Source organism: Halictus rubicundus, chromosome 16, assembly GCF_050948215.1.
Source record: "Halictus rubicundus isolate RS-2024b chromosome 16, iyHalRubi1_principal, whole genome shotgun sequence".
In the NCBI taxonomy this organism is placed as follows: Eukaryota; Metazoa; Arthropoda; class Insecta; order Hymenoptera; family Halictidae; genus Halictus; species Halictus rubicundus.
In genome coordinates, this window is record NC_135164.1 from 929,812 (window position 1) to 949,210 (window position 19,399).

At 43.2% G+C, this 19,399-nt stretch overlaps 2 protein-coding genes across 4 annotated transcripts in view; one reads left to right on the plus strand and one right to left on the minus strand.

Annotated features, from left to right (window-relative positions):
• The window catches only part of LOC143361999 (uncharacterized), a 533,154-nt gene that overhangs the window by 271,383 nt on the left and 242,372 nt on the right, over window positions 1-19,399 (plus strand). The gene's annotated exons all lie outside the window — the stretch shown is intronic.
• Window positions 727-2,725, minus strand: LOC143362304 (uncharacterized). Of its 3 annotated transcripts, none has more exons than XM_076802340.1 (5): window positions 2,542-2,725; window positions 2,273-2,448; window positions 1,949-2,140; window positions 1,716-1,849; window positions 727-1,221 (listed from the first exon to the last, which is right to left on the minus strand). In XM_076802340.1, the coding sequence occupies exons 3-5, from the start codon at window positions 2,073-2,075 to the stop codon at window positions 1,060-1,062; spliced, it is 423 nt and encodes a 140-aa protein (XP_076658455.1). In that variant the 5' UTR covers window positions 2,076-2,140; window positions 2,273-2,448; window positions 2,542-2,725; the 3' UTR covers window positions 727-1,059. The 3 variants fall into 3 exon arrangements, with proteins under 3 accessions (XP_076658455.1, XP_076658456.1, XP_076658454.1); XM_076802341.1 differs by having other exon boundaries at window positions 2,273-2,483; XM_076802339.1 differs by lacking the exon at window positions 2,273-2,448.

Genomic DNA, 19,399 nt, shown 5'->3' on the forward strand with positions numbered 1-19,399 from the left:
ATGCAAAAATTATATAAATATTAAACTTATAAGTGGGCTGATAAGAAAAATAACTGATAACTCTAGTTATTAGGTCAACATTATGTAACATTAAACAAACGTAACATTTTTTCTAGATGAACTTATTGTTCAATGTAAGCACCATTGTAATCAACGTATTTTGTCAATGAATTTCAAGTTTATTGATTGTATTACAGTAAAAGTTTGGTGATCATTCATATTTTTCATTTACAAGATTGTTATCTCCATATTGTAGTCCTTTTTACCGTCAACGACAAGTACGTGAATTAATCACCATATTTTGACCAAAAATCACGTAATTCTATAGTTAATAAGTTATTTCTCCACACATATAAAAGAAATACACGTCAGTCACATTGATTGATATCAAAATAAACTTTATTTGAGAGTAAAATAAGACATATAAATTGAGAGTAGGATATTAGGAATTAGCTTTGTACCTTTAAAGTTTACGTAATAAGCCTGTAGAGCGTATTAGAATTTCTTGAACAAAACGTTTTATAAGATTTGCATTCTCAAATCGGACATTTCATATGCAACAATCTAATATTTTCCAAAGTAGCTAAATGAAACCTCTGATTAGCAAGTGGATCAAAATGGACTTCAATAATGCATATGTTAATAAATATTTTGTACATATAAATATGTATAAATACGAGGATAAATTCACATACTCCATACATGATAAAAATAAATACAACAATATGCAGTAAAATATAGTATATTTTTGACTATATTTAGTCTTAAATTATTGTTTTGAAAATATTCAATACATTTTATGTATCGCATAGCATTACAACAAATATGCTTCCTGTTGCAGTATTATTCTTTACTGAGTATTAAATCGACATTGCAGTATTTCTCTGAAAAGCGAGTTTGTCCACTTAGATAGTAAATCATTATATTTAAATTCTTAACAAACTCAATGTATTCAGTGAACCTGACCGATAAAAAATTTGAGGAGTACAGAATATTGCATAGCAAATTAGCACAGGCCGATGCCGTACAAAAAACACGTCAATTGCACTCTGTGACAATTCATGGAGGTTCAGAGTTATGTGTGTTGTTATCGTCTAATAACACCAAATTAGATACTGATTCATCTTCAAATATGCCTTCATCTACCTCGTCATCAGATATGGTAAGCTCTTCAGGATATTTATAACTGTTGCTCAGCTGACTACATGGTACAACTTGCTCCTAAAATTGGACATTAATATTTTATGTAACAAGAACATATTTACAGTTATAGTCTGAGAGAATGTCAGCTACATTATTAATCCTAGAAAACCTAAACCTCTAGACTACATAAAATTTCTAATTTTAAAGTGGTACTAAATCATGTTTTAAAGCAAGCCTGCTCAACAATGGCTTGTGGAATAGATACGGCTGCTTCTCCTCTTAGCCTGCTCAGCGAGTCAGTCCCCACCATGTCCATTCTGACTTTTTCCTTCGGCATGAGGATCACGACTGTTGCATCGACAGGTTACTCACCACTACTATGTATTCATGTACATGTACATGCTGAAGGAAAAGCCAGCATGGACATGGTAGGGACTGACTCGCCCAGAAGGCGAAGAGGAGCAGCCACATTTGTTGTACAAGTATCGTTGAACAGGCCTGTCTTAAAGTATTCTCTAATCTTCTAGGATCTAACTAAAAGAATGTTACCTTTTCCATATTACATTATGTACCTTAGATTCTGTATTTACATCCTGCAATGAAATGTCAGTATCATAATCGAACATATCTTCTTCCAACTCTTCCAGTGGATGAAGCGGTAATTGTACAGAATTTTCATTTAAGTTCATACTTAGCTCTGGCTCACCTATAAGTTTTTACACATGTATGTATAACATCATTCTCATTATTATGATAATATTTACATTACAAATTATCGCATCATAAATTTCTATTCATTACTTACTGAGTGGATCGTTCATACGGTTATCCAACTGAAGATATTCCAACAATCTATTGTTATTATTGCTACTGTTGTTATCGTGTGTACATTGACTTATCTCGCTATCATTCAGATTTTGTAGTTCATCCATACTCCTCGCTCAGTTCAGCTCGCAGGACAATCAATATCAGACGGTCTGCGAAATTTCTAAATACTCTAAAACATTGACATAGTTAATGCGCATTTGCATCGAAGACGATTCGCTTCCAATCAAATGAAAAGTGAAAGATTAAGATTATGTAAAAGGATCGCTTAAACACGAATTAAGGAGTTATTGATTTGATTTACTTTGAACTGTTATATCTAGTTGTTGCGTGACAGCAACAAATATTTCGTGAGGACAAGAATCTCGTGGATCCTTTTTCTCCATCTAAATGCATCATTTTGTATTGATGACTCCGATTAGACTGACGATATCAAAACTCTTCGTCCTTTGCTCTGTTATCGTTTTAAAACTCATTCATCTATCAACATTTAGTTTTTCATTGAATTGTGAAATCTAAAATGTGCTACGTCATGACTGTCGGCGCGACGTATTCACCGAACGTCGAGCTTACCTTCAAACAAACAGTATATCCGTAATTAGCGTAGCGTGAAACAATGGATATTGCTTGTAGAATTGGTCGACACTGTTCTCAAAGAAAATCACAACACAATAATAATGCACAGAATGAAAATGACATCACACATTTAATAATATAACCGCCCAACGTGAAGCACAATGTAGGACCGCGCATGCGCTACCGGCGTTTCCAATCACGTGCTTGACGTTCAGGCATCGACATAATGAATGTAACCAATTTGAAATTGGGTAAAATCTATTACGATATATTATGATTTTAATAAATAAAAAATGAAATAAAATTTATATAGTTATATATAATTATATTTATATTTGTCTATATAAATTATCAGTGTGTTACGTACGTGTTATCCAGATAGTACAAAGACGACTTGAATGTTTTCCGAATGAATCCGAACGTCTTTCGAACGTCTCCTGAACGTCTTGTACATAAATGTTAATTAAAATAAAATGAAATGTACATATGAAATGGGTCATGCGAAAAAGGAGTGGGAGGAAAAATAAAACTTACGAGAGAAATGAATTTAAAATAAAGCAATAAATAGAAAGACCAAATGTAAAATTAACATGAAAAGCGAATGGAGGAAATAACCCAGATAGCACGCGACGTCTTTTTTACGTCCATTTTAGGTCTGAAAGTCTTACGTCCTAAAAAGACGTCTTTAAGGCGTCTTAAAGACGTCTTTCTCAAGACGTCGTTTTTACGTCTTTTTGGAGACGTCATTTTTACGTCTGAAACAAAACGTCTTAAAGACGTCTTTTTCGAGAAATTTCATTTATTACAAACACATGGATTACGTGCATAGCGCACAATAAATTGTATATACGCACTAATACATACAGTATAATATATATAAATTATATTTGTATTGAAAATGTACTGAATATATGTATATAAATATAGACATAGACGATTACAAAGTTGTACTGAGAACCGGCGGGCTCATTCGTTGACTCCTGCTGCGAAGGTGAGGAGTCTTTTCTATGGCCTATATCAGAGAGGATAGGAGAGTGCTCACGCCCGGGGTTTTGGCGTTCCCACTTTCGTGACATCGCCGCTTTAGCATGGCACAGAACCGGGCCGTCTTTCCTGGAACAGAACCGGGCCACCGACGAGATATATCACCGACGAGATATATATAAAGACTGCCAGCACCGACGAGATATATATAAAGACTGCCAGCCCCCGTATTAAACTGCGAGTCTCAAAGTGGGTCCCAGGTGGGTACTGGGATCGGTCGGTAACGGCCCCAACCACCGACGAGATATATATAAAGACTGCCAGCCCCCGTGTTAAACTGCGAGTCTCAAAGTGGGTGCCAGGTGGGTGCAGGGATCGGTCGGTAACGGCCCCAATCACCGACGAGATATATACAGAGATGATAGGAGAGTGCTCACGCCCGGGGTTTCGGCGTTCCCACTTTCGTGACATCGCCGCTTTAGCATGGCACAGAACCGTGTCGTCTTTCCAGGAACAGAACCGTGTCGTCTTTTAGCATGACACAGAACCGTGTCGTCTTTCCTGGAACAGAACCGTGTCGTCTTTCCTGGAACATAACCGTGTCGTCTTTTAGAAAAACCGAACGCACATTATTTTTTTAACCAGGATTAGAACGTACAGCTTAATTGTTGTATATGAAATATCTAACTAACATGTAAATCTTGTGTACAAAATCTCTAATTAATATAAATTAAGAATAATATTAATTGTAATGATACGTACTTTATTTTTTTCCAATTTTGTAGTTGCAAACTCTAGTTGTAAAAAATGGAAAACCCGGAAAAATTCGAACAAATACAGATCTCATATCGAAGTTTAAAAGCGACCAACCTGAATATTAATCTAATAATGAGCTATTGAATATACTAGCTATTGAATATACTAGTACACTATCTTAAATTTGTTCATATATTTAGCTACTGTTATTATTAATTAAAAAAAATTTTCTTTCATGAATAAATATTTTTTCCATCTCAGCACCATAAGATTTTTACTAGATGACTTTAAAAACACATTAGAACTATTTTTAAATAATTTTACTCGAAAACATTCTAGTTTACTCTTTATTTCACCGTTCTACTAATTTTTTATGGGCTGCATTGCAGCTCTGTTTAACACCCCTTTACAACCCAATACCATGGTACCATTCATATTCAAGGAAGAACAATTTTTTGCGACGATCATTGAAAAAACAAAAGTGTTTCCTTCATTTCAGTCCTTTAGTGCGTTGGTGACATAGCGCCCAGCACACCTACCTGTGTTCTGTGTCACATCTGGAGTTTTATGGTACGCTAACAATTGCTATTGACTCGCAAGCCAGACCGTACAAGCGAATGCATACACAACTTCCAGAGACCTGCCTCCAAAACTAATTAAAGGAAGGCTAGACATGCAGTGTGTACTAAACCCCTCAAAAGAGGCGGATTCCAGTCGCTCGTGTTATAAACCTCATTCGATACTTCATCGAAAGGGTGATCTTACATATTTCTGTAACAGTTCCAAGTGCATGCACTTTGTTCATGATACACTCTTTGTAATTATTAAATTCAATTAAATATTAAGTGAATCTTTCACGGTGCTAACGGCCCTCGCAGAGATGGGCATTATTTGGGATAAAAAATTATTTAAATGAAAATTTGAATAAAAGATACTTTATCTTTATTTGTTATTTGAAGGTTCGAATAAAAAAAGCATCTTTATTGGACGAGTATCGGATAAATAATTTTATTCGTCGAGAATTTATCCGACGAATAAAGATAATTTTTTCTATTCGAAACGGATTTATTCGAACTTCGAATAATTTTTTTATCTTTTATCTGTATCTTTTATTCGAAGGCTTCGAATAAATCTTCGAATAACTTTTGCCGAGCGCCGAGCTTCAAAGACCCAGCAATGATGGACGACATACAATGTAAGCGAATGGAGAATCGCGCACGTATGAAAGTTTAAACTTTTAGATTTTTCAATATATCCTCATGAAATTGTGACGAGCGAATGGAGGTGATTTTCCTGATGAAAATGAGGTCAAATTCGAGTATAATCGAACAAGTTTCACTGATACGTAATGTTACGATAAAAATTACAATCTCATTAAATACAGTCCAAATGATGTCGCGTTTGGACTCATTTTGATCGGAACAAGCTCTACAACTCATTCGTCTTAACAATATTGTTCTGATTAAAAACATACAAGCATAAATTGCCAGTAATGCTCGATTCCCCATCTGCTTACATTGTAGGCTGTTGGTCGGTCGCTGGTCTTTGAAGTTCCGAGCTCGCAGAGTCGCGAGATATCGGTGTGAAACAACTACCAATCCAATTGCAAAAAACATTTTTTCACGTTACGTAAGCGAACCAATTGTTCCAACTTCTCAAAAAAATTCAAGTAGTATACTCCAATATTGACAATGTTATGCGTTTTTTAAGAGCGTGCCAATATTAGTTGGAGTCACTGTATAAACATATCTCTAAGGATTTTTCAAATTTGTGAATTACACAGGTCTGGTAAATAAAGTGTCAACCTTTATTCATTAAATCATAACTGTTGAACTACCAAACTCTGATAAAAATAAATGGTGACAAAATGTTTCTTTTTCAACTAAAATTATTATACTCTCGTGTGTCTCCTGTATGCACCTAAAAGATTATTTTCATAGACTTGGTAGTTCAATTGTTATAATTTAACCACTTCGCGACCATGGACGAGTTATCTCGCTACGAAATACTGTGCGTACGATAACCACAGACGAGTTATCTCGCGACGCAATGTCGCTTGCGCTGTGCCACAGACGAGTTATCTCACGACGCAATGTCGCTTACCAACCTATAAACTTTATATACAGGGTGGTCCACGCAATTGTTTCAAGTCATAACTCCGTTATTATTGCATTTACGAAAAAATGATAAAAGAGAAAGATCAATGGTTCGAAGAGCACTACATCTGTAGGCCTTTAAATTTTTTTTAGATGCAGCAGTTCATGTGCAATTAACAATTGCATCATTTCTGCATATTTTTTTTGCACACATCGATTCTTCCGTTCATTCTACGTAAAAAGGATTAGGGTACCATGGCAAAAAAATTAGTAGATCTCGAGACATTTTCAAAAAATGTCTTTATTGAAGAAGATACTCAAACACTTCATGACTATGTTGTAAAGATAAACACACTTTCGATATTGTTATCATAACAGAAACCGATTTGTACGAGTAAGCATTTCATCATTCAGTAGCACGTATCAGTTCACGTATCGTAACTCGAGTACGAAAACTAAGATTTTGAAAAAGTGTAGCTGTATTTCACTAAATACAAGAAAATGTATGACATTTTTTTAAAATACCTCGAGATCTAATAATTTTTTTGCCATGGTACCCTAATAATTTTTTACGTAGAATGAACGGAAGAATCGATCTGTGCAAAAAAATATGCATTTCTATTTAAAGAAATGATGCAATCGTTAATTGCACATGAACTGCTGCATCTAAAAAAAATTTAAAGGCCTACAGATGTAGTGCTCTTCGAACCATTTATCTTTCTCCTTCATCATTTTTTCGTAAATGCAATAATAACGGAGTTATGACTTGAAACAATTGCGTGGACCACCCTGTATAATGCTATATGCGTATATGGACAACTGCACATTGCTTGCATGAGTCCGAAACATCAAACTAACGGAGTATTTGCATGTATAGGAAAATTATATACATATACAGACATATCCAGACGCACGTTGCTGATGAGCGAATAGGCGTCGAACATAACCACAATCTACGCTTGCAGTTTTCTCCAATCCCACTTCGACAGTCCTTCTACTTAGGCGCCACCTGATGAGCTCCAGCTCAACTAAACTTGTCACATTTTTTGCTCTATATTATCGATATCATGAATTCTGAGGCTAGAAAGCCATGCCGAAAACGTGCCTCAAGTTTTCGCCTTTATTTCGCAACAGAATCAAGACAAATTATAGCTCAATTTGTAGCTGAAGATATTTTCTAGTGCGGGCTGGTCTCGACATCATCCAGAAAACTCATCCAATAGCATAAAAATGCTTGAATTCCACGGCACGTGCATCGTCAATTTTTGGCCTACTTCTAACGCTTATATTTCTAAATATATGCATAATCTCGTCAGCTCATGACCAGCCCGCACTAGATTGAACCTTCCTCTTTCGAATGAGCCCTTTATCAGCGACAATATATTCTTATTTAAGGACGAAAACTTGAGGCACGTAAAACCATATTTTGTCGGTAAAGTAGTCACTCTACTTTTGGCAGTCCGGGCCCTTAATTCGAATACGTTCGTCGGAGAATGTAACATTTCATAATCGATATGGTTCCGTGATGATTCACCTTCTCACCGACGAGAATTTCCTTAGTGGTCTTCTGCACCGACGAGATATCGTCGTTGGCCTTCTGTTTCTTACTCGAACCAAAATCTATCCTAGAGGGCGGTAGAAAACACCGTATGTAGGGCGGTCAGTAGGCCTGCAGCCAAGCTCGCATATGCGAGCCGAGCTCGGGTCGAGTCGAGCCAGGACTCGCTTTTCGAGTCGAGTCGAGTACTTGCACGATGCGAGCTACTCGCAACGATGCGAACTACTCGCACCGATGCGAGCTACCCGCACCGATGCGAGCTATCCGCACCGATGCGAGCTATCCGCAACGATGCGAGCAGCTCGCAACGAAGCGAACGGCTCGAAATAAAATCGTGCGTAAAATGACATGATGCGAGTTACAGCGGGAAGATCAGCACATCGATATTATCAAGCATTTTAGTATATTGACAATGCTAAATGTTTGCGATGTTTTATTATATATTTTGATAGTGAAATGTTGATTCAGAATTTGTATAACCCTTATTGAAAATAATTATGCAATAACAACTATTTCCTAGATTTATGTAAATAACTAGATGTGAAGAACGGTATTTTATATGTTCCTTTATATTATACTCCGGTTCAGTGTACAGTCGTAAAAATATATTGTCGCAAAATTGTTTATAATGTTGAAAATTAACGTTAAACTTCGTTAAATAGTTTTTGAAAGGAATGGATATATAAATATTGTATAATATTGATATGTATTTGTACGCATTCGTGCCAATATGTGCCAGTCTACAACCTTTCACACAAGTTGGAAGTTCCAACAGCCTGTCATTCGGTACTATGCACGTATAGGTGATAAGATTTAAAAGGGCATAGCCGATTAAGATGGTCAAAACAATTGGAACCGCAAAAAGATTGCATTTCAAACAGTATTGATTTCTTGATTTTCTGGAAATGACAGAAGTGGATTTCAAAATTCTTTTTACGGAATCTTACCAATTTTCACAAGCAATTTCATATCTGGCGGAAATCGTGGACGAACACAATAATATAAATATTCATTGCCTAATCAATGTTACTTCAATATTTTTAGAACATTAAAAAAATATTGTTAAAATCACATGAATAAATAATACAAGAAATTGAAAAAATAAAGATGATGTATGGGAAAAAACATTTACCACCGACGGGATAAGAACCCCAGCGTATCCGCTCCTTAGTTCGACGTCTGGCGATGTTACAAAACTTTACGAACATTCTGGTATATATCACACAAAATACAATTTATTCTTTCTCTTAAATCACATTTCTTAGGTCAAACAATTACTTGTTTCAATTTAATAATGCTAAAAATTACTTAATATATATCTGCGATAAAACCAACAAATGTAACTTTCCTCCTAATAGCAAAAAAGTCGAAAAAATTCGGTTTTTATTGTTTTTTGGCGATGATGTCTCACAACAAAAAATCTAAAAAAAATTGACGACACTGCCTGTTATAGTACTTTAACAAGGAACTAAACAGTAGAATTGCATGTTTTCACATTTTTGAGAAATCTGCATTTTTCCGATTTTTTGGAGGTTTTTCATTTTTTTACGACCACAGTTTGTAACAAAAAAATCTGAAAAAATTATCAAAAGTCAGCCTTAGAATCCAAAATATGTCACATTTTTTCAGAATTTTAGGAAGCATCAGAGTGCGGAAAATACGCTGAGAAGCGCGAAATCTAATTTACCCTGTAACCAACCTCATGGGCAAGATAGGGGGTTGAAATTTTACTCAGAAGGGTTTTTCTTAGTCAGCTTTCGAATTGTTCATTAATCATTGAAAAACCTCTAAGGGCAGTTTTGACCATAAATCGGCTAGGCCCTTTTAAAAGGATCTGATGTCTACGTTCAACACTCGTCATACTTTCTGTTTAGTTAATATTTGAATGTTTGTAAAAAGTTTACCGATTTTCATCTCGAAATCTTTTTTCAATTTGTAATTGTTGGCTCTTCTCCGTGGATAACAGTCGATCTTTTATACGATGGTCCAAAATCATGCTAACTACCAAATAATTCGTAGTGGCAGCAAAGTTAAATCTACTTCCTAGCTCGACAATTAACGCAATTATATAACGCAATTTTTCCTGAGTTTTCATTACATGTCATCTAGTAGCTGTCTAGAAGCTGAAGTCGTTTGGTCGATTTATAAAAAAAGTTATTCTGATTTAAAGTGTCCGCCATCAATTATGAGACTGACTGCATAATGTATAACGAGAAGCGGCCGCACGTTTCTCGCTAAGCAACCTGCGTTATCTCCATGTTTATAATTGTGTAGTGTGAAAATGGTTTACTGCCTCTTTGGTTCGTTATCTCGACCATTTCTTCTAAAAAGTGTACTTCCGTACAATGGGACAGTAGGGCTCCCATCAGCGAGCTAAGGTTTACGTCACCCGCTCTGAGTATTTGATCTACCTGCACGCGTATGCGTTTTGCTCTTCCCTCCCCATCGAGCCACTAGCTAGTTATTCATTATCGAAAAATATAAAAGTCTAAGACAATCTATTCTCAGGTTAGTTAGCTCAGATTCTGTCAAACAGTTTTTCTCAGCTTACCAGAATTCAGTCTTTTGACTGAAAGAGCACGCCGACGAACCGCCAGCATACATTGTAGACGCGGCGGCGACCTCGTATAAATACACATCAATATTATACAATATTTATATATCCATTCCTTCAAAAACTATTTAACGAAGTTTAACGTTAATTTTCAACATTATAAACAATTTTGCAACAACACATTTTTACGACTGTACACTGAACCCCGGAGTATAATATAAAGGAATATATAAAATACCGTTCTTCACATCTAGTTATTTACATAAATCTAGGAAATAGTTGTTATTGCATAATTATTTTCAATAAGGGTTATACAAATTCTGAATCAACATTTCACTATCAAAATATATAATAAAACATCGCAAACATTTAGCATTGTCAATATACTAAAATGCTTGATAATATCGATGTGCTGATCTTCCCGCTGTAACTCGCATCATGTCATTTTACGCCTGATTTTATTTCGAGCCGTTCGCTTCGTTGCGAGCTGCTCGCATCGTTGCGGATAGCTCGCATCGGTGCGGATAGCTCGCATCGGTGCGGATAGCTCGCATTGGTGCGGGTAGCTCGCATCGTTGCGAGTAACTCGCATCGTGCGAGTACTCGACTCGACTCGCACAATCGAGCCGAGCTAAGCTCGGCTCGCATTTTCGGGTACTCGCACAGCCCTAGCGGTCAGGGGGTGTGCCACTGACCGTGCGCGTTATACTCTATGGTATAACGCACAGGAGATGTTTCTTCGGGGACAGGAGACCGAAGACCGCAGTTTCCTACGGCAACTGCTTTCTTCCTTGCATGTTGGAAGTGTGTACTGGACGAATGAACTCCAACTCGTATTACCGTTCACTGGTGAACGAACGTTCCCAACTAGCTTTATTTTAAACTGCGCTCACTGAGCATACAAAGTACGCGGCGTAATAATTATGCATAGGCAACTCGAAGGTGATTCGACGGAATCACCACACGTCTCCACGTGTTGAACTTGATAATACAATTCGATAGCGATTGATAGACGTCTGCATCCGTCAGAGTCGGTATGGCCACTGTCTGTGGCGAACGATTCGCGCGGCAGCGCGCGCGACGGTTGGTAACCAATGCTACCAACTTCGTCGCCGGATAGCGGTTGGGGAGATGCCTGGGGAATTTGGGACTAATTCCCTATGTTCCCCACACGTATGTAGGGTGTTGCGTCGCAGTGTGGTGGAATAGGGACTTTTGTGGTGGGTTCGAGTGCCCGTGGAGCGCTGAAGCGCTCTGCTCGTGGAGGTTCACAAATAACTTAGTACACAGAGTAAAATGGCGAAAACTGTTAAAGATTTTATTGGTAGTTCTTTGGGATGTAACTCCCTCGGTTCTAGAATGAGTTCTGTCTCATCCTGGAGCTTCAAATCCTTTTCCAGCTTCTTCCTTCTCGTCTCGCTTCCTTAGCCAATAGGAAAATTAGGATCTTCTGGCTAGGCGTTGATTCGTCGGATCACTCGTCTTCCGGTTGCTGCTTGATGGTGATTGGTAGTGGTTGGATCTTAATAGCGCACGCACGGGAGTGGGGTACGCATGAGGGTGAAGCCCCGCCAAAACGACGGACGTGGGGCCATGTGGGACCGAACAAGAGAGAGGTCCGAGGGAGTTCCAAGAGGTCCTTGACTGAGAATTTATGACCTCTTGTCCTTAACTGATTCCGGACTTCGACTATCCCTAATTTATGTAGAATTGGAGAAGCTACTCTAAGAGGCTGCGTGACTTTCTCTAAATTCCGCCATTAGTCTCGCCGACTCGAATTTCGTCAAGGATCTCTATGGAACTCTCCCGGTCTTTCTTTACCTACTCTAAACTATCGCGCCCAAATAAAATACGTATGTATGAAATACGCGATTACATCTTATATTTAAATTTGCCTCTCCGCGCCATTAATCGATACTATATATATCTAGCTATGTTCGTGTGACAGGGACCACACCTGATTATGGCCCGTTGCACACGGCAACACCTTCGTTGCACACGGCAACACCTTCGTTGCACACGGCACCACCTTCGGAGAAGTCCTGTTGATAAGAAGGGATCAAATATCCTCAGCGGTCAGTTGTCTCCGACGGTATAAGAGGCCGCCGCCCCAGGGCACGAGCGTTCAGTTTTGTTTTAGTATCGCCTACGTACGTTCTCCGTGTATTTCAATCATTGTAATAATCTTTGTAACTAACTCAGTGGTACTCACCTCCGGTTGAGCAATAAAGTTTTTTTTATATTTTCTTCTTGATTATTACGTGACATTCGCGTGGTCAACTGGCCACGCTACAGGGCGAAATGATTCGCACTGATTTGTTTCGCGCATACGTGCGTAGCGCGGTGTGTTGGTTCGCGACAGGAGTTGACCTGGGAACGTTTTCCAGGTCCTCGCGGCACTGGTACGCAGGCTTAACGTTCTCGATATTTACCGAGCGTGGTTTCCCGTTAACCGTAATTTCGAGGACGCGGTCGGAGGGTCGGCTTCTGACCTTATGCGGACCGGTGTATGGTCGCTCGAGTGCTTTTTTGTTAGGACCGGTGCGTAGAAATACATGGGTACATGTGTTAATGTCCTTAAACAGAAAAACGCGTTTTTTGTGACGTTGGGAAACCGGTACAGGTTTGACGCTGCGCATGTGCTCTCGAAATTCCTCAATGAATATTTGAGTGTCGCCGGGTCCGTCGTTAGGGAGTACGAACTCGCCTGGGATACGAAGTGACGTACCGTATAGGTATTCGGCGGGTGACGAGCCCGTGTCTAATACGTTGTTACGGAGGCCCAGCATGATGGTCGACAGCACGCGTGACCACGTAGGGTTCGCGTGACAGAGTATCGCTGTTTTGAGGCATCGGTGCCAACGCTCGATAATGCCATTCGAGGCAGGGTGGAACGCGGTGGTTCGGATTCGGTGGTGTAGGTATGGGGCCTACTATCCAGGTAAAGAACTAGGCACGTGTATGTTGGCAAGAGGAACTTTATTGATATCTGCACGTGGCGGCAGACTCAGTGAGACTTGTGCCTAGGGCGGACGCCGAGCGTGTCACGGGGAAAATCCCTAGACACCTAGAGTCGTGCTCCTACGTATTGGCGCCCGCTGCGTCGCCTAGCGGATGCACTAGGGAGTCAACGATACTCCCTACAGTGGCAACCGGAGAGTTTAAGAAGCGCTGAGAAAAGCCGAGATTCGAATTGACTGCCCTGATCTGTCGTCAGGGTTTCGGGGGCGCCGTAACGAGACATCCAGTGGTCTACGAACGCCCGGCAGACAGTGTTTGCTTCAATGTTCGCGAGCGGAATTGCTTCCGGCCATCGCGAAAAACGGTCAATCATTGTCAGGCAGTAACGATAGCCTTCCGATAATGGCAAGGGGCCGACAATGTCCATGTGGACATGACGAAAGCGTTCGTCTGGGGCGACGAAATGTGCCGGTTTTACTTGATTGTGACGCGTGACCTTCGACTGTTGACAGTCTAGGCACTCACGCGACCACGTCGCGATGTCCTGATGGATGCGCGGCCAGACGTACCGTTTACGGATCACGCGGTCTGTGACTTTCGCGCTCGGATGCGCGGGTCCGTGAAATTTATCAAAGATTGCTCTACGCGACGGTCCCGGAATGTATGGACAGAGTACTTCTCCGGAGAGATCGCATACAATTGCTATGTGAGTGGGTCCCCACCGAATTCGCCGTAGAGCTAGAGAGTGGTCGGTGGAAGACAGGAGGGTTTTGAGCTCCTCGTCGGCTTCCTGAAGTTTCGCGAGCTCTTCAAAGGAGATGTCCGCGGCGAGGTGCAGGGTATCGACACGTGATAGAGAGTCGGCGACGACGTTTTCGGAGCCTGGGAGATACTCGAATCGCGTGGTGAACTGCGAGATGAAGGATACCTGACGTAGCTGGCGTGGCGACGCCTTATCTGCGCGTTGCTTGAACGCGTACGTTAGAGGTTTGTGGTCGGTGACGACCGTGAAATCGCGACCTTCTAAGAAATACCGAAAGTATTTAAGGGCTTCGTAAGCTGCGGTTAGCTCGTGATCGTACGCGCTATACTTGTTACTATGTTCTTGCAGGCGTTGCAGAACAGTGCGGAGGTGACGCTCGTGCTCCTCGCGATTCGAGGAGGCGATGAGGATGTCGTCGATATATGCGAACACGTATTCAAGGTCTCCGAGGGCACGGCATATATACCGCTGAAAGGTTTGCCCGGCGTTGCGGAGGCCGAAAGGCATTACCGTGTATTCGAACAGGCCGAAAGGGGTTATTACGGCGGTTTTCGCTATATGTGAAGGTGCAACGGGGATCTGCTGATATGCTCGTTGCAGGTCGAGCTTGGAGAAAATGGTTTTTCCGAAGAGGTTGACCGAATAATCGTGAAGGTGAGGTACCGGATATCTATCGAGTACAGTCACCCAGTTCAGACGGCGGTAGTCACCGCACACTCTCCAGCTCCCGTCCTTCTTGGTCACGAGGTGGATGGGGCTAGCCCACGGGCTGCTGGACGGACGACACGTCCCTTCGGCTACGAGCCGTTGGAACTCAGCTTTCGCAGCCGACAGCTTGTCCTGGGTGAGACGTCGCGCGCGCTCGGCGACAGGAGGACCTTCGGTCACGATGTGGTGGAACACGTCTCGCGGTCACTCGCAGTGCGACTGCGACGGTCCGATGACACCGGGGAATTCGGAGAGTATCCCCGCGAACGGACATGCGGGATGGACTGTCTTGACGCCGAGTAACGGCGACGGTCTGCTCGTGCAGACAGTAGAGATCCGCGATAACGGGTCGATCAGTCTGCGATGACGCAGGTCGACCAGCAGGCTATAGTGATTGAGGAAATCCGCGCCTATTATTGGGTATGGTACCGCGGCGACGCAAAAGTTCCATGTGAACGCACGGCGAAGGCCTAAATTAAGGGTTAGGCGCTTCTCGCCGTATGTTGAAATTTTGGTTTCGTTAGCCGCGTAAAGTTTCAACTCTGCTGCGCGTTTCTTCGCGGCGTCGGTGACGGGTAAAAGCGAGAGATCGGCACCCGTGTCGATGAGGAAATTAAGGCCGAGATCTCGATCTCGAACATGGAGGCGGTGAGAATCGGCACTCGGCGCGCTCGACTCCGCGCGGCTAGTGCTGTTCAGTTTTCCGACTGCCATGCGCATGGTTTCGCGCGATTACGTGCGTCTTCCCCGAATTTTCGGTGAAAGTGGCCGAGTACGTTTTCGCGCGGTTTGTCACGCGCGCCTGATCTTCCGCGGGAGATTCTCCTCACAGCATTTGCCAGGTCGGCTACCTGCTTGGCGGGGACCGCTATTTTTGCTTCGAGCTCAAGGCTCGACGAGCTTCGCGGAAGTTCGGAAGAAACGGCCGATGCGACGGCAGACACGGAGGGAACGACGGAACCCGAGGCTTCCAAGACTTTGTCAGCCAGTTCGGCGAACTCGTGAGGATCCGTGATCCTAGACATGGCGAGGAACGCCCGTATTTGAGCGGGGAGCTGCTCCAAGAAAATCGTGCGAATGACGTCGTCGTGACATGACCCGTCGTTAAGGTTTCGGAGACGTGTCAGGATTTGCGAGGGTTTTCCTTCGGTAAGGACTTCGCCCTTCAAAAGTTGGCGTAACCGCGCCTCTGTCGACGTCGAAAAACTTGACACGATCCGTGCCTTCATCTGCTCGTACAGATCAGACGGCTGAGGGGACGCGGCGAGAATATCCCGGACAGAGGCAACCTGATCGTATGAAAGCGCCGATACGACGATATCGGCCATCGTCTTTTGGAAGGTAATGCGCGCTGCGGCGAGCGAAGACTCGACTTAGATAAACCATAGTTGTGGGTCTTCCTGAAAGAACGCTGGGATCTTCGGGACACGATACAAGTCAACGTGCTTCTCGATGAGAGACTGCAGGAGTTCCTCCTGCCCCGGGAGCGGCCCCGGCGTAGACATCGTAGAGTACGAAAAGGTACGCGAGGCGGCGAAGGGGAGTCCGCGGCACGGAACGAGTGATTCTCGCGGAGAGTGAGAACGCGACGGCGATGCGACGCGACACTGGATCGCGCGGTACGACCGGATTCAAAATTTCGCGCGAGACGCGTGACTCGTGGAGCGCCGAGGAACTAAGACTCGCACGTATTTCGCACCGATAGACAATGACGCTACATGGACGCTCGCACTTACATTATCTTCTCGCAATTACGCCTCGGTGAAGCTCGCGCTGAACATGGCAGCTTCCGGCGGCATGCTCCGGGCTGCGGCGAAGATGGCGGCTTCCGGCGGCGTGCTCTGCGCTGCTGCGAAGATGGCGGCTTCCGGCGGCGTGCTCTGCGCTGCTGCGAAGATGGCGGACGAGGGACGTTCTTCCTGCTGCGTAGATCGGCGAACGGCAGGCGCTGATCGGCGAGTTCTCCTCCGGAGAACGTGGCTCAGGGCGTGACGTGCCCGGTCGACTGGAAACTGCTGAGCTTCCACGATGCGGAAGCGGCCAGCCCGTCTCTCATGACACGTGCTTCGCGGCACCCACGTGTTGCTGCTTCCACGTGCACGTCCTCGTGGCGATCACCGGGTACAGTTTTGCGGTCCGGCCGCTGGACGCCTTCGAGTACCCTCCGGGTGATCGTTCCGATCACGTCGGGATCACCAGTTGTAGGTTTGGATCGAGATATACACCCGCGGTGAATATCTGCAGCCTCGGGAGGTCTAGCGAGGCACGTAGCCTACTCTACGTTAAGTTTATGTTAGGAAGCCACGTGGTTGGATCGCGGAAGAAAGAACACTTCATTGCGGTTCTATAAGAACCCGTAGGCACGTTTTATTCTACGGTCTGGGATAGACCTGAGTGAATACAAGAGAGCAAGACTAGAGTACTTCACGAGCGCGTCCGATCACTTCGCGATACAGCAGAAGAAGAGGAAGAGTTTCGGCTCGCACGTGCGTTGTTCCCGCGTTCGACGCTAGAGAGGAAACTCGAGTGATCGGCGCGGCCTAGGGGAATGGCGACGGTGGCGCCATCCACCCTACAACGGGGGCTCTAGAGCCCCCCGAGCGTGAGACAGAAGAATACATTGGGTGATTGGTCTAGTCCTACACCTCGTTTGTGATCGCAGTTTAAGAGCCGGGGGACACAGGTGGCCTCGATCGGCCACGCTCCAAACGGCCGCTAGGAGAAGCTCGAATGACAGTGTGCGTGCCGTGTGCGTGTGCCATGGTGTGCCGCACACAACGCTAGATCCACAAAAACGTACAAGATTGCAAGGGTTCGGGAGGCGGCGATTCATTGCTCGATAATGCAAAGATGGGGCATGTCAGTGGTCAAAAGCGGTAGATGAAGGATAAATCTAGAGCGCTCGTTACCAGGCAGGTCCTACTTTTGCGTTGTCGAGCAACATTTTGCATTATTCGGTCGCATAATGCCTGCCAGAGAGGAGATCTGACCACGCGTGGGCGACAACGTAAACAACGTCGCTGCCGTAGCTTCGTTCGAACAGGACGGCGAGTTCTATTGTCTGTACTAGTATCGGATAGTTCTCCGTCTTCCATTCGTGCTGCTTTTTCCTTTCCTTTATTTTCTATCTCCTTCACTGTAGCATTATAAACTGCGCTATTCTTTAGATCTTTAATTAAGATTCTTCCTTGCATCGATTGTGTCGGCTTCTCTATAGATAAAAAAGACACGATACAATAACAATGTCTGCCAATGTCTTTTTAATGGTTGCCTGTGATGTATTCATTACCGATAGTACGTGTGTAATTAAGCAGCAAGGGTAGTAGCGCCGATCTACCCACCTGACGCACCGATATGTATCGTTAGTTACGTGTCGATGACGACCGAGCGTAGACACTCCGACACCGACGTAAAGCGTAGCCGGCAATATAGCAGACTTTGTAATAACTTCTAATATTGCAATATGTGTTTAAATATAATAGTAACATAAAACATTACAACTACAATGTTACTTCTTTTAATAAAGAAATATCATAAACTATACGAACCAAGCATTTTAGGTATTAGCTGCTCCTCTGTTTCTTCCTGAATTTTCCTTGAAATTGGTGGAAATTGAGGACTTCCAGGACTGTTCGCGCAAGTATTTACCAATTCGGGTTCCTTTTTCATCATTACGATTTCCTCGATATTTGTACCTGCTGAGAATTAATACTCGACCTTTATGTAGGATTACGGTCTAGTAGATTGCCAGACTGCGGCCTACTACCAGCGGGAAACCGGAAACTGGATGGAAATCACTGCTACGCGCATCGGCACATAAAACGTTATTATGTCTTGTCACGACGACGGCTGTTACAGGAGAGAGCATGAGAGTGTTCAACGGCGGCAAAATCAGCCGCGACTCTCCGAGCACGCAGAGTCACAAGAGGGGCGACTCACTCTTGCCGCGCGCGAGCGGCTAGTGCCGGCGACGCTAGCGCCACGGCAAGGTGCGGAAACACACGTAGCTCCTACAGACTCCCCCCCCCAAGGAAGAGCGGCAGCGTACAAAACATTTCGTTCTCAGGCTACATGAAATTACACACGACTCTTATAAACTACGACTTACATACCACGCGTACATTTTACAAAAACCTTAACCTAACGTACGGAGTCCGCAAAAGTGACTCTTTTTCGCGAGTAGGTGCGCACGGGCACGCTCGGCAACGACAGGGCACCGCTCGATACTGGGACTGCAAGTCCCTCACAAACGCTATGCGCGGGTTTCAGCAGCTGTACGGAGACGCTGCGCGGTAAACCGTTGATCTCGATCGAATACACTTGTTCGGAAATACGCTGAAGCACCCGATGGGGTCCCGTGTAAGGCCGTTCAAACGGTCTACGCACGGATTTGACAAGTATAAACACATGCGAACAGGATCCGAGATCTTTGTATACTGTTTGGGATTGGCTGAATGTGTCGGCAGCGTTCCCGC

What these genes read in the sequence shown, in the direction of transcription:
- LOC143362304 (XM_076802339.1), bottom strand. Translation starts at nt 2,075, where the DNA reads ATGGATGAACTACAAAATCTGAATGATAGCGAGATAAGTCAATGTACA. An exon ending in CCGTATGAACGATCCACTCA is followed by an intron (nt 1,850 to 1,948) that starts GTAAGTAATGAA and finishes AAAAACTTATAG; the next exon opens with GTGAGCCAGAGCTAAGTATG. An exon ending in ATGTAAATACAGAATCTAAG is followed by an intron (nt 1,222 to 1,715) that starts GTACATAATGTA and finishes GTCCAATTTTAG; the next exon opens with GAGCAAGTTGTACCATGTAG.